Raw genomic sequence first — 13,461 nt, forward strand, 5'->3', positions numbered from 1 at the left:
ATACCTTTGACTATTGGATGTTCTTATAGGCACTATAGTATTACCAGCCTAATCTCGCGAGTTGATAGGCTTGAAGTCATAAACAGCGCTGTGAAGCAAGCATTGCGAAGTGCTGCTGGCAAACGCAGGAAAGGGCTGTTTGAATGAATGCTTACGAGCCTGCTGCAGCCTACAACCGCTCAGTCAGACTGCTCTATCAAATCATAGACTTAATTATAATATAATAAACACAGAAATATGAGCCTTTGGTCATTAATATGGTCAAATCCGGAAACTATAATTTCGAAAACAAAACGTTTATTCTTTCATTGCACAACCTTCAATGTTATGTCATAATTATGTAAAATTCTGGCAAATTAATTAAGGTCTTTGTTAGAAAGAAATGGTCTTCACACAGTTCGCAACGAGCCAGGCGGCCCAAACTGCTGCATATACCCTGACTCTGCTTGCACAGAACGCAAGAGAAGAGACACAATTTCCCTAGTTAATATTGCCTGCTAACATGCATTTATTTGAACTAAATATGCAGGTTTAAAAATATATACTTGTGTATTGATTTTAAGAAAGGCATTGATGTTTATGGTTAGGTACAGTGGTGCAACGACAGTGCTTTTTTTGCGAATGCGCTTGTTAAATCATCACGCGTTTGGTGAAGTAGGCTGTGATTCGATGATAAATTAACAGGCACCGCATTGATTATATGCAACGCAGGACAAGCTAGTTAAACTAGTAATATCATCAACCATGTGTAGTTAACCAGTGATTATGTTAAGATTGATTGTTTTTTATAAGATAAGTTTAATGCTAGCTAGCAACTTACCGTGGCTCCTTGCTGCACTCGCGTAACAGGTGGTCAGCCTGCCACGCAGTCTCCTCGTGGAGTGCAATGTAATCGGTGTCCAAAAATGCCGATTACCAATTGTTATGACAGCTTGAAATCAGCCCTAATTAATCGGCCATTCAGATTTATCGGTCGACCTCTAATTCTAACTATAGAATTATAACAAACATTCTATTTCCATGATTCCAAAAGTTTACCTAAGGGTTTTGATCTAAATCGTAATTGCAACATTTGGTAAAAAAAAAAGGCCTAGTATTTTTGTCCATATCGTGACAGTGTGGAAGTGATCTCAAATGAGGGCAGGAAATGCAGAAATTGATGGAAATGCAGGAAATCATTTCAATTGAACAGTATAAACCAATCAGAATGGAGAAAGACCCATTTAAATAATTTTGAATATATGTGTTGCCACCCTAAAATACCGTTGAATACCGTCATGCCGTCAAAACTTAGAAAAACAGCATGATATGACATTTTGGCCATATCGTCCAGCCCTACTGTGGTATATTACTGAAAATGGGTTTTCTTCTTGCTCAAAAATACTTTCCAGAAAGTACTGGAGTAACAAGTCCTTGTGATTAGATAGAAAAGGCTTGCTGTGCAACCTTTCAGTTTTTTAGTTGAAGATGGACAAAGAAAGAAAGACCGTTATTCACAAAACCACCTGATGAACATATTCAATCACTAGTTGTTCACTAGTATAAACCACCTGATGAACATATTCAATCACTAGTTGTTCACTAGTATAAACCACCTGATGAACATATTCAATCACTAGTTGTTCACTAGTATAAACCACCTGATGAACATATTCAATCACTAGTTGTTCACTAGTATAAACCACCTGATGAACATATTCAATCACTAGTTGTTCACTAGTATAAACCACCTGATGAACATATCCAATCACTAGTTGTTCACTAGTATAAACCACCTGATGAACATATTCAATCACTAGTTGTTCACTAGTATAAACCACCTGATGAACATATCCAATCACTAGTTGTTCACAAGTATAAACCACCTGATGAACATATCCAATCACTAGTTGTTCACTAGTATAAACCACCTGATGAACATATCCAATCACTAGTTGTTCACTAGTATAAACCACCTGATGAACATATCCAATCACTAGTTGTTCACTAGTATAAACCACCTGCGACATTGTCTATTTTTCTAGCAAGTTTGATCTGAAGAGGACATATATTTCTGAAGTCTCTCTCTGGATGCCCCAGGGTGGAAGTGGAATGGGGAAAGGGGGATACCTAGTCAGTTGTACAACTGAATGCCTTCAGCTGAAATGTGTCTTCTGCATTTAACCCAACCCCTCTGAATCAGAGAGGTGCGGGGGGCTGCCTTAATCGACATCTACTAGGCTACCTGCCGCCCCTCGGTGTGTGTGTGTGTGTGTGTGTTTGTGTTTGTGTGTGTTTAGGGGGATAGAGTGTCTGCCGTTGGTTTCAGGCCAGCTGTGGGGGGTGGGGGTCAGGGTCGGCCCCTGCTTGCTGGTCTGAGTGGAGCAGAGCGGCAGGGAGGCTCATCTTTTGTTTATCTGCTTCACTGCAAAGCCCTGTGACTGTGTACCAAATACCACCCTATTCCTTATATAGTGCACTACTGTTGACCAGGGCCCATTGCGCTCTGGTCAACAGTAGTGGACTAGGGAAAAGGGTGCCATTTGAGATGCAGAGCCCTGGGTTTATTCAGAGAGGTGCTGCAGATGGATGCCTGTTCAGATTGTTGTTTTCTGGCTGTAGCAGAGGGCTCAGCATCACATGAGGCTATAATTAACATTTAAACACATCCAACCTCAGGATTGATGTGACCCTTCAGCCTGTTGAAATGTTGAGCGGTACAGATCTAGAATCAGGGTTTACAGCTTGGTATGTTCTGAGAAAGCTGCTGGAAGTACTGTAGAAACATCATCAAGAAAAGCAATGAGAAAAATGGTCTCCTTGTTATATTTCACTATTCATACGTTTCCTCTTTCAATCAGCAGGCTACATTTTGAACGTGGTGGTGTTGGAATCAACACAGATTTGTGAAACCTCTATAGTGTGACTCAGTGTGGCCTCATAGTGTGACTGAGTCCTCACTGCTGTTCCTCTGTTTGACTTCCTGTGTCTGAGTCCACTCCTCTGTTCCTCTGTTTGACTACCTGTGTCTGAGTCCACTCTCCTCTGTTCCTCTGTTTGACTACCTGTGTCTGAGTCCACTCTCCTCTGTTCCTCTGTTTGACTACCTGTGTCTGAGTCCACTCTCCTCTGTTCCTCTGTTTGACTTCCTGTGTCTGAGTCCACTCCTCTGTTCCTCTGTTTGACTACCTGTGTCTGAGTCCACTCTCCTCTGTTCCTCTGTTTGACTACCTGTGTCTGAGTCCACTCTCCTCTGTTCCTCTGTTTGACTACCTGTGTCTGAGTCCACTCTCCTCTGTTCCTCTGTTTGACTACCTGTGTCTGAGTCCACTCTCCTCTGTTCCTCTGTTTGACTACCTGTGTCTGAGTCCACTCTCCTCTGTTCCTCTGTTTGACTACCTGTGTCTGAGTCCACTCTCCTCTGTTCCTCTGTTTGACTACCTGTGTCTGAGTCCACTCTCCTCTGTTCCTCTGTTTGACTACCTGTGTCTGAGTCCAAGTCCTCTCCTCTGTTCCTCTGTTTGACTACCTGTGTCTGAGTCCAAGTCCTCTCCTCTGTTCCTCTGTTTGACTTCCTGTGTCTGAGTCCACTCTCCTCTGTTCCACTGTTTGACTTCCTGTGTCTGAGTCCACTCTCCTCTCCTCTTGTCGTCCCCAGCTGCTTGTGGAGTATGGGTACAACTGCCAGCGCAGCGCCACAACCTATCTCTGTCTCAGGCTCCATATCCTCTGTAGCAGCGCACCAGCATCCTCCTACGCTTGAGAGTCTCCATGGCAACGGGGCGGTGAACAGCAGGCAGTCTCTCAGCATGAGCTCTTCCCAGACGGTGAAGATCCACAGCGGCAAGGCCAAGTCTATCATCACTAACAAGGTGGCACCTGTCGTTATCACGTAAGTCTCATCACGCCTCCAATCATTCAAGTCAGGTGTTACCATGTTTATCTCTGAGGCTTTGATCACTAAGGTGTGAATGGATGGGGGGGAGTGTGTGGGGACGGGGGTGAATGGTGAAGTGTGTGTGAACGGGGGGGGGTAGTTGAGTTGTGTGTGTGTGTGTGTGCTGTTATCTAATTTGTCTTGTCTTGGGTTCAGAAGATAAGGTCATTTATCTGACTAATGAAATGTTGGGTCGGTCTCCAGTAGGAACCTCAGGACCAGTGACTAATGAAATGTTGGGTCGGTCTCCAGTAGGAACCTCAGGACCAGTGACTAATGAAATGTTGGGTCGGTCTCCAGTGGGAACCTCAGGACCAGTGACTAATGAAATGTTGGGTCGGTCTCCAGTAGGAACCTCAGGACCAGTGACTAATGAAATGTTGGGTCGGTCTCCAGTGGGAACCTCAGGACCAGTGACTAATGAAATGTTGGGTCGGTCTCCTTTGGGAACCTCAGGACCAGTGACTAATGAAATGTTGGGTCGGTCTCCAGTGGGAACCTCAGGACCAGTGACTAATGAAATGTTGGGTCGGTCTCCAGTGGGAACCTCAGGACCAGTGACTAATGAAATGTTGGGTCGGTCTCCTTTGGGAACCTCAGGACCAGTGACTAATGAAATGTTGGGTCGGTCTCCTTTGGGAACCTCAGGACCAGTGACTAATGAAATGTTGGGTCGGTCTCCAGTGGGAACCTCAGGACCAGTGACTAATGAAATGTTGGGTCGGTCTCCAGTAGGAACCTCAGGACCAGTGACTAATGAAATGTTGGGTCGGTCTCCAGTAGGAACCTCAGGACCAGTGACTAATGAAATGTTGGGTCGGTCTCCAGTGGGAACCTCAGGACCAGTGACTAATGAAATGTTGGGTCGGTCTCCAGTGGGAACCTCAGGACCAGTGACTAATGAAATGTTGGGTCGGTCTCCAGTGGGAACCTCAGGACCAGTGACTAATGAAATGTTGGGTCGGTCTCCAGTGGGAACCTCAGGACCAGTGACTAATGAAATGTTGGGTCGGTCTCCAGTAGGAACCTCAGGACCAGTGACTAATGAAATGTTGGGTCGGTCTCCAGTGGGAACCTCAGGACCAGTGACTAATGAAATGTTGGGTCGGTCTCCAGTAGGAACCTCAGGACCAGTGACTAATGAAATGTTGGGTCGGTCTCCAGTGGGAACCTCAGGACCAGTGACTAATGAAATGTTGGGTCGGTCTCCAGTGGGAACCTCAGGACCAGTGACTAATGAAATGTTGGGTCGGTCTCCAGTGGGAACCTCAGGACCAGTGACTAATGAAATGTTGGGTCGGTCTCCAGTGGGAACCTCAGGACCAGTGACTAATGAAATGTTGGGTCGGTCTCCAGTGGGAACCTCAGGACCAGTGACTAATGAAATGTTGGGTCGGTCTCCAGTGGGAACCTCAGGACCAGTGACTAATGAAATGTTGGGTCGGTCTCCAGTGGGAACCTCAGGACCAGTGACTAATGAAATGTTGGGTCGGTCTCCAGTGGGAACCTCAGGACCAGTGACTAATGAAATGTTGGGTCGGTCTCCAGTAGGAACCTCAGGACCAGTGACTAATGAAATGTTGGGTCGGTCTCCAGTGGGAACCTCAGGACCAGTGACTAATGAAATGTTGGGTCGGTCTCCAGTGGGAACCTCAGGACCAGTGACTAATGAAATGTTGGGTCGGTCTCCAGTGGGAACCTCAGGACCAGTGACTAATGAAATGTTGGGTCGGTCTCCAGTGGGAACCTCAGGACCAGTGACTAATGAAATGTTGGGTCGGTCTCCAGTGGGAACCTCAGGACCACTAAGAGGGATTGGATGCTTTGTTTCACCATGTTGCAGATGACGGCTACGTTATCTTCTGTATTCTAGATATAATTGCAGACAGGAGTTTCAGATCCACGATGACCTCTTCAGAACAAACTACAAAGTGGGCCGGATATCAGACTCCATGCCTGAACACTACTTGGTACAGGTAGGAAGAAAACACAACACAGGCCCCTCAGCCACCATCATTGTTTTGTTCAGCATTGAGATATTTAAGAGAGGAGACCTGGATCAAAATGACCTGACAGCAGCCCTCTCGCTCTCTCCAGACCTACCCCTTGTTACGTCACATTTATGTCGTTGTTACACCTTGTTACTTCACATTGATGTCGTTGTTACCCCTTGTTACTTCACATTGATGTCGTTGTTACCCCTTGTTACGTCACATTTATGTCGTTGTTACCCCTTGTTACTTCACATTGATGTCGTTGTTACCCCTTGTTACTTCACATTGATGTCGTTGTTACCCCTTGTTACGTCACATTGATGTCGTTGTTACCCCTTGTTACTTCACATTGATGTCATTGTTACCCCTTGTTACTTCACATTGATGTCGTTGTTACCCCTTGTTACTTCACATTGATGTCGTTGTTACCCCTTGTTACGTCACATTTATGTCGTTGTTACCCCTTGTTACGTCACATTGATGTCGTTGTTACCCCTTGTTACTTCACATTGATGTCATTGTTACCCCTTGTTACTTCACATTGATGTCGTTGTTACCCCTTGTTACTTCACATTGATGTCGTTGTTACCCCTTGTTACGTCACATTTATGTCGTTGTTACCCCTTGTTACTTCACATTGATGTCGTTGTTACCCCTTGTTACATCACATTGATGTCGTTGTTACCCCTTGTTACTTCACATTGATGTTGTTGTTACCCCTTGTTACGTCACATTTATGTCGTTGTTACCCCTTGTTACGTCACATTGATGTTGTTGTTACTAGAGGTCGACCGATTAATCGGAATGGCTGATTAATTAGGGCTGATTTCAAATTTTCATAACAATCGGAAATATATATTTTTGGACGCCGATTAAAAAAAACCTAAAAAATATAAAAATAAATAAATAAAAAAAATTATATATATATATATATATATATTTTTTTTTAGACCTTTATTTAACTAGGCAAGTCAGTTAAGAACACATTCTTATTTTCAATGATGGCCTAGGAACGGTGGGTTAACTGCCTTGTTCAGGGGCAGAAAGACAGATTTTTACTTAGTCAGCTCAGGGATTCAATCTTGCAACCTTACGGTCTTGCAACCTTACGCTCTAACCATCTGCTTTACATTGCACTCCACGAGGTTACGCAAATGCAGTAAGAAGCTAAGGTAAGTTGCTAGCTAGCATTAAACTTATCTTATAAAAAACAATCAATCAATCATAATCACTAGTTAACTACACATGGTTGATGATATTACTAGCTTATCTAGCATGTCCTGCTTTGCATATAATCGCTTAGGTACACGTTGCTCCAACCATAAACATCAATGCCTTTCTTAAAATCAATACACAAGTATATATTTTTAAACCTGCATATTTAGTTAATATTGCCTGCTAACATGAATTTCTTTTAACTAGGGAAAATGTGTCACTTCTCTTGCAAACAGAGTCAGGGTATATGCAGCAGTTTGGGCCGCCTGGCTTGTTGCGAACTGTGAAGACTATTTCTTCCTAACAAAGATGTTGTTGTTACCCCTTGTTACGTCACATTTATGTCATTGTTACCCCTTGTTACTTCACATTGATGTTGTTGTTACCCCTTGTTACGTCACATTTATGTCGTTGTTACCCCTTGTTACTTCACATTGATGTCGTTGTTACCCCTTGTTACTTCAAATCAAATGTATGTATATAGCCCTTCTTACATCAGCTGATATCTCAAAGTGCTGTACAGAAACACAGCCTAAAACCCCAAACAGCAAGCAATGCAGGTGTAGAAGCACGGTGGCTAGGAAAAACTCGCTAGAAAGGCCAAAACCTAGGAAGAAACCTAGAGAGGAACCAGGCTATGAGGGGTGGCCAGTCCTCTTCTGGCTGTGCCGGGTGGAGATTATAACAGAACATGGCCAAGATGTTCAAATGTTCATAAATGACCAGCATGGTCAAATAATAATAATCACAGTAGTTGTCGAGGGTGCAACAAGTCAGCACCTCGAGTAAATGTCAGTTGGCTTTTCATAGCCAATCATTGAGAGTATCTCTACCGCTCCTGCTGTCTCTAGAGAGTAGAAAACAGCAGGTCTGGGACAGGTAGCACGTCCGGTGAACAGGTCAGGGGTCCATAGCCGCAGGCAGAACAGTTGAAACTGGAGCAGCAGCACGGCCAGGTGGACTGGGGGCAGCAAGGAGTCATCATGCCAGGTAGTCCTGAGGCATGGTCCAAGGGCTCAGGTCCTCCGAGAGAGAGAAAGAGAGAATTAGAGAGAGCATACTTAAATTCACACAGGACACCGGATAAGACAGGAGAAATACTCCAGATATAACAGACTGACCCTAGCCCCCCGACACATAAACTACTGCAGCATAAATACTGGAGGCTGAGACAGGAGGGGTCAGGATGAAACCCCCAGACAGGGCCAAACAAGAAGGATATAACCCCACCCACTTTGCCAAAGCACAGCCCCACACCACTAGAGGGATGTCTCCAACCACCAACTTACCGTCCTAAGACAAGGCCGAGTATAGCCCACAAACTTCACATTGATGTTGTTGTTATCATCTTGCGTGGCCGTTGAGTGGAGCGTTGTCAGCTCTCCCATTGGTCTTTTTGATCCTCCTATCACCTGTCAGAGAGCTGTTCAGGGAGGCCCAGACCCTTATTGTTACCGAGGAGTTGGTTTACTCACATAGATCACTACGGTTTCACCTGATGGCTTTAAACAAGGATGGACATCTGATAATGAATGACGAGGCTACAGAGATCAGTGTGAAACGAGCAACATTAACGGTTATCCACAGTGGTATCGGAGGTCCCCTTCAACATAAAAGTTTCCTACTATTGTTGCTAATGTTGCTCATTTCACACTGATGCTATAAAGACCACCTTGAATAAATGTGTTATGAAGTCCTGGTAGGTATTTATTTATTTATTTATTAGGGGACAATGCACATTAATCAACATCAATATTACAATAATGCAACATCCATGTAAATGGGGTTAGCCAAAAGCTAATTTGCAGCCGTATTCCCTGGGCAGGTATGTAGGTTCTTTTTAAGTGTTCCCCATACTGACTCTACTGTACCCCCAACAACAACTGTTGATGGAAAAAGGGCATTTCTAAATGCATGTATTAGATTGTTTGATTGACTGTACTGTATGTCTGTAGGGTGAGTTCTTCATGGTCCAGGACGTGTACAGCAAGGCTGACGTCCTCAACACTACTGGCAGCTACGGAGCGCCAAACTACCGCCAGGTGAAAGGAAGCTACCCGCTGTACGGCATGGGCCAGCCCAGCCTGAATGGCTTCAAACAGGTCCTCCAAAGACTACAGAGTCAAGGGCATGAGGTTAGTGCACTGCCTTCAGGGGGGATGTTTTCACTGTGTCTGCATCCCAAATGGAACTCTATTTCCTTCATAGTGCACTACTGTTGACCCATAGGTCTGTGTCTCTGTGTGTCTCTGTGTGTCTCTCTCTGTCTGTCTCTGTCTCTCTGTCTGTCTCTGTCTCTCTGTCTCTCTCTGTCTGTGTCTCTCTCTGTCTGTGTCTCTCTGTGTCTCTCTTTTTCTCTCTGTCTCCCTCTCTGCGTGTCTCTGTCTCTCTGTCTCGGTCTCTCTGTCTTCCTCTCTGTGTGTCTTTGTCTCTCTGTATCTCTGTCTCTGTATCTCTGTCTGTCTCTCAATTTCAATTCAAAGGGATTTATTGGCATGGGAAACATATGTTAACATTGACAAAGCTAGTGAAATAGATAATAAACTAAAGTGAAATAAACAATAAAAATAAACGGTAAACATTACACTCACAGAAGTTCCAAAAGAATAAAGACATTACAAAAGTCGTGTGTGTGTGTGTGTATATATACAGTGTTGTAACGATGTGTAAATAGTTAAAGTACAAAAGGGAAAATAAATAAATAAATATGGGTTGTATTTACAATGGGGTTTGTTCTTCAGGGTAGCCTAGTGTTTAGAGCGTTGGACTAGTAACCGAAAGGTTGCAAGTTCGAATCCCCGAGCTGACAAGGTACAAATCTGTTATTCTGCCCCTGGCCAACATTGTTAACCCACTGTTAGGCCATCATTGAAAATAAGAATTTGTTCTTAACTGACTTGCCCAGCTAAATAAAGGTAAAATAAAAATTCATTGGTTGCCCTTTTCTTGTGGCAACAGGTCACAAGTCTTGCTGCTGTGATGTCACACTGTGGTATTTCACCCATGGGAGTTTATCAAAATTAGATTTTTTTATTTGTGGATCTGTGTAATCTGAGGGAAATATGCTTCTCTAATATGGTCATACATTTGGCAGGAGGTTAGGAAGTGCAGCTCAGTTTCCACCAGTTTTGTGTGCAGTGTGCACATAGCTTGTCTTAACTTGAGAGCCAGGTCTGCCTTCGGTGGCCATTCTCAATAGCAAGACTATGCTCACTGAGTCTCCTCTCTGTCTCTCTCATGTCTGTCTGTCTGTCTCGCTATCTTCTCTTCCGCCTGTTGCCTTTCTGTGTTGTGGATAAATATTTGAGGGGTCAGGTGCCACTAAGCGCAAACACAAACCCTGGCTGTGTGGCAAATGGCACCCCATTCCCTATATAGTGTACTACATTTGACCAGGGCCCATAGGGCTCTGTATAGGGAATAGGGTGCCATTTGTATAGGGCCCATAGGGCTCTGTATAGGGAATAGGGTGCCATTTGACCAGGGCCCATAGGGCTCTGTATAGGGAATAGTGTGCCATTTGAAACTCAACCCCATGTGGAATGATGGAAAATAAAGAATATCTCTCAGGGTCGTGAGTCCAGTATGGAAACTCACTGTAATCCAAATGAAATCAACTTAATTATATAGCAGCGAGTTCATGATCAATTCCTGACTCATGTGGTACATGTCAAATGACAACGGAATGTTTCCAATTGGGTTTGGAACAAAGCTTTACAGATTCTAGAACCAAATAACTGGCCTGTTGAATCCTTATTATTCCTGGGCCCGTATTCAAAAACGATCTGGGTTTAGAGGGCTGATCTAGGATCAGGTTTCCCCTGTCTGCATCATCGTATTAATTACTGACTCTTTTTGAATATAGGCTGTGATTTCTCTCCTCTCTTTCCAGGAGGTGATGTTCTTCTGTGTGCGTGAGGAACCGGTGGTGTTCCTGCACCTGGAGGAGAACTTTGTTCCATACACCCCCCGGAGGAAGGAGAACCTCCATGAGAATCTCCATGGCCTGGACAAGGAGGAGACGGTGGAGAACCTGGAGCTCACCATCAGGAAGGAGGTGACCTGGCCTCCTCCTAATAAACCTAGAAACCTCCTCTTTATCTATCAATATACTGGCCTCCTCCTACTAATAAACCTCTTTACTAATAAACCTCTTTATCTATCAATATACTGGCCTCCTCCTACTAATAAACCTCTTTATCTATCAATATACTGGCCTCCTCCTACTAATAAACCTCTTTATCTATCAATATACTGGCCTCCTCATACTAATAAACCTAGAAACCTCTTTATCTATCAATATACTGGCCTCCTCATACTAATAAACCCAATGTCCCTCTTGGTCCAGCAGTAAACAGCTTGTCCACTCTACAGATAGTCCCTTTTGATCCAGCAGTAAACAGCTTGTCCACTCTACAGATAGTCCCTTTTGATCCAGCAGTAAACAGCTTGTCCACACTACAGATAGTACCTCTTGATCCAGCAGTAAACAGCTTGTCCACTCTACAGATAGTCCCTTTTGATCCAGCAGTAAAGAGCTTGTCCACACTACAGATAGTCCCTCTTGATCCAGCAGTAAACAGCTTGTCCACTCTACAGATAGTACCTCTTGATCCAGCAGTAAACAGCTTGTCCACTCTACAGATAGTACCTCTTGATCCAGCAATTAAACAGCTTGTCCACACTACAGATAGTACCTCTTGATCCAGCAGTAAACAGCTTGTCCACACTACAGATAGTCCCTCTTGATCCAGCAGTAAACAGCTTGTCCACTCTACAGATAGTACCTCTTGATCCAGCAGTAAACAGCTTGTCCACTCTACAGATAGTACCTCTTGATCCAGCAGTAAACAGCTTGTCCACTCTACAGATAGTACCTCTTGATCCAGCAGTAAACAGCTTGTCCACTCTACAGATAGTACCTCTTGATCCAGCAGTAAACAGCTTGTCCACTCTACAGATAGTACCTCTTGATCCAGCAGTAAACAGCTTGTCCACTCTACAGATAGTACCTCTTGATCCAGCAGTAAACAGCTTGTCCACACTACAGATAGTACCTCTTGATCCAGCAGTAAACAGCTTGTCTACACTACAGATAGTCCCTTTTGATCCAGCAGTAAACAGCTTGTCCACACTACAGATAGTCCCTCTTGATCCAGCAGTAAACAGGTTGTCCACACTACAGATAGTACCTCTTGATCCAGCAATTAAACAGCTTGTCCACACTACAGATAGTCCCTTTTGATCCAGCAGTAAACAGCTTGTCCACTCTACAGATAGTACCTCTTGATCCAGCAGTAAACAGCTTGTCCACTCTACAGATAGTCCCTCTTGATCCAGCAGTAAACAGCTTGTCCACTCTACAGATAGTCCCTCTTGATCCAGCAGTAAACAGCTTGTCCACACTACAGATAGTCCCTTTTGATCCAGCAATTAAACAGCTTGTCCACTCTACAGATAGTCCCTCTTGATCCAGCAGTAAACAGCTTGTCCACTCTACAGATAGTGTTCCCAGTAGGTCTCTAGAGTCTACTATATGTGTTAGTAGTAGTAGTTTATTCCATTTGACATGTAGGCCATACTTGGCAGCTAAAACCTGAATTGCAGGTTACAAGTAAACAAAAAAGTTTTCTTAAATTGCTTGACCAGTAAAACAAACATACATCATGTCTGTAGCTTGCGCATGTTGAAGGCATCTACCTGTATTCTGATGGTAGGCGAGTTGGGCGCCGGGCGAGCTGGGCGCCGGGCGAGTTGGGTGCCTATAGTGACTTGGGCGCCTATAGTGAGTTGAACTATAGGGACAGGGTTGGGCGGTAGGGACAGGGTTGGAGGGTAGGGACAGGGTTGGTAATGACAGGGTTGGAGGGTAGGGACAGGGTTGGTAATGACAGGGTTGGAGGGTAGGGACAGGGTTGGTAATGACAGGGTTGGAGGGTAGGGACAGGGTTGGTAATGACAGGGTTGGAGGGTAGGGACAGGGTTGGTAATGACAGGGTTGGACGATAGGGACAGGGTTGGTAATGACAGGGTTGGAGGGTAGGGACAGGGTTTAATGACAGGGTTAGAGGGTAGGGACAGGGTTGGGCGGTAGAGACAGGGTTGGTAATGACAGGGTTAGAGGGTAGGGACAGGGTTGGGCGGTAGAGACAGGGTTGGAGGGTAGGGACAGGGTTGGTAATGACAGGGTTAGAGGGTAGGGACAGGGTTGGGCGGTAGAGACAGGGTTGGTAATGACAGGGTTGGACAGTAAGGACAGGGTTTGGCAGTAGGGACAGGGTTGGTAATGACAGGGTTGGAGGGTAGGGACAGGGTTGGAGGGTAGGGACAGGGTTG

The 13,461-nt window shown here is 44.6% G+C and overlaps 1 protein-coding gene across 3 annotated transcripts in view; it reads left to right on the plus strand.

Moving 5' to 3' along the window:
• Positions 1 to 13,461, plus strand: part of pald1a (phosphatase domain containing paladin 1a) — a 161,013-nt gene that overhangs the window by 34,392 nt on the left and 113,160 nt on the right. For all 3 annotated transcript variants that reach the window (XM_045687471.1, XM_045687472.1, XM_045687469.1), the window contains 4 exons: positions 3,638 to 3,871; positions 5,790 to 5,892; positions 9,081 to 9,260; positions 11,018 to 11,182. In XM_045687471.1, coding sequence (XP_045543427.1) covers positions 3,651 to 3,871; positions 5,790 to 5,892; positions 9,081 to 9,260; positions 11,018 to 11,182 — 669 coding nt within the window. In that variant the 5' untranslated portion in view covers positions 3,638 to 3,650. The remainder of the gene's footprint in view (positions 1 to 3,637; positions 3,872 to 5,789; positions 5,893 to 9,080; positions 9,261 to 11,017; positions 11,183 to 13,461) is intronic.

This window comes from Salmo salar, chromosome ssa01 (assembly GCF_905237065.1).
Source record: "Salmo salar chromosome ssa01, Ssal_v3.1, whole genome shotgun sequence".
NCBI lineage: Eukaryota > Metazoa > Chordata > Actinopteri > Salmoniformes > Salmonidae > Salmo > Salmo salar.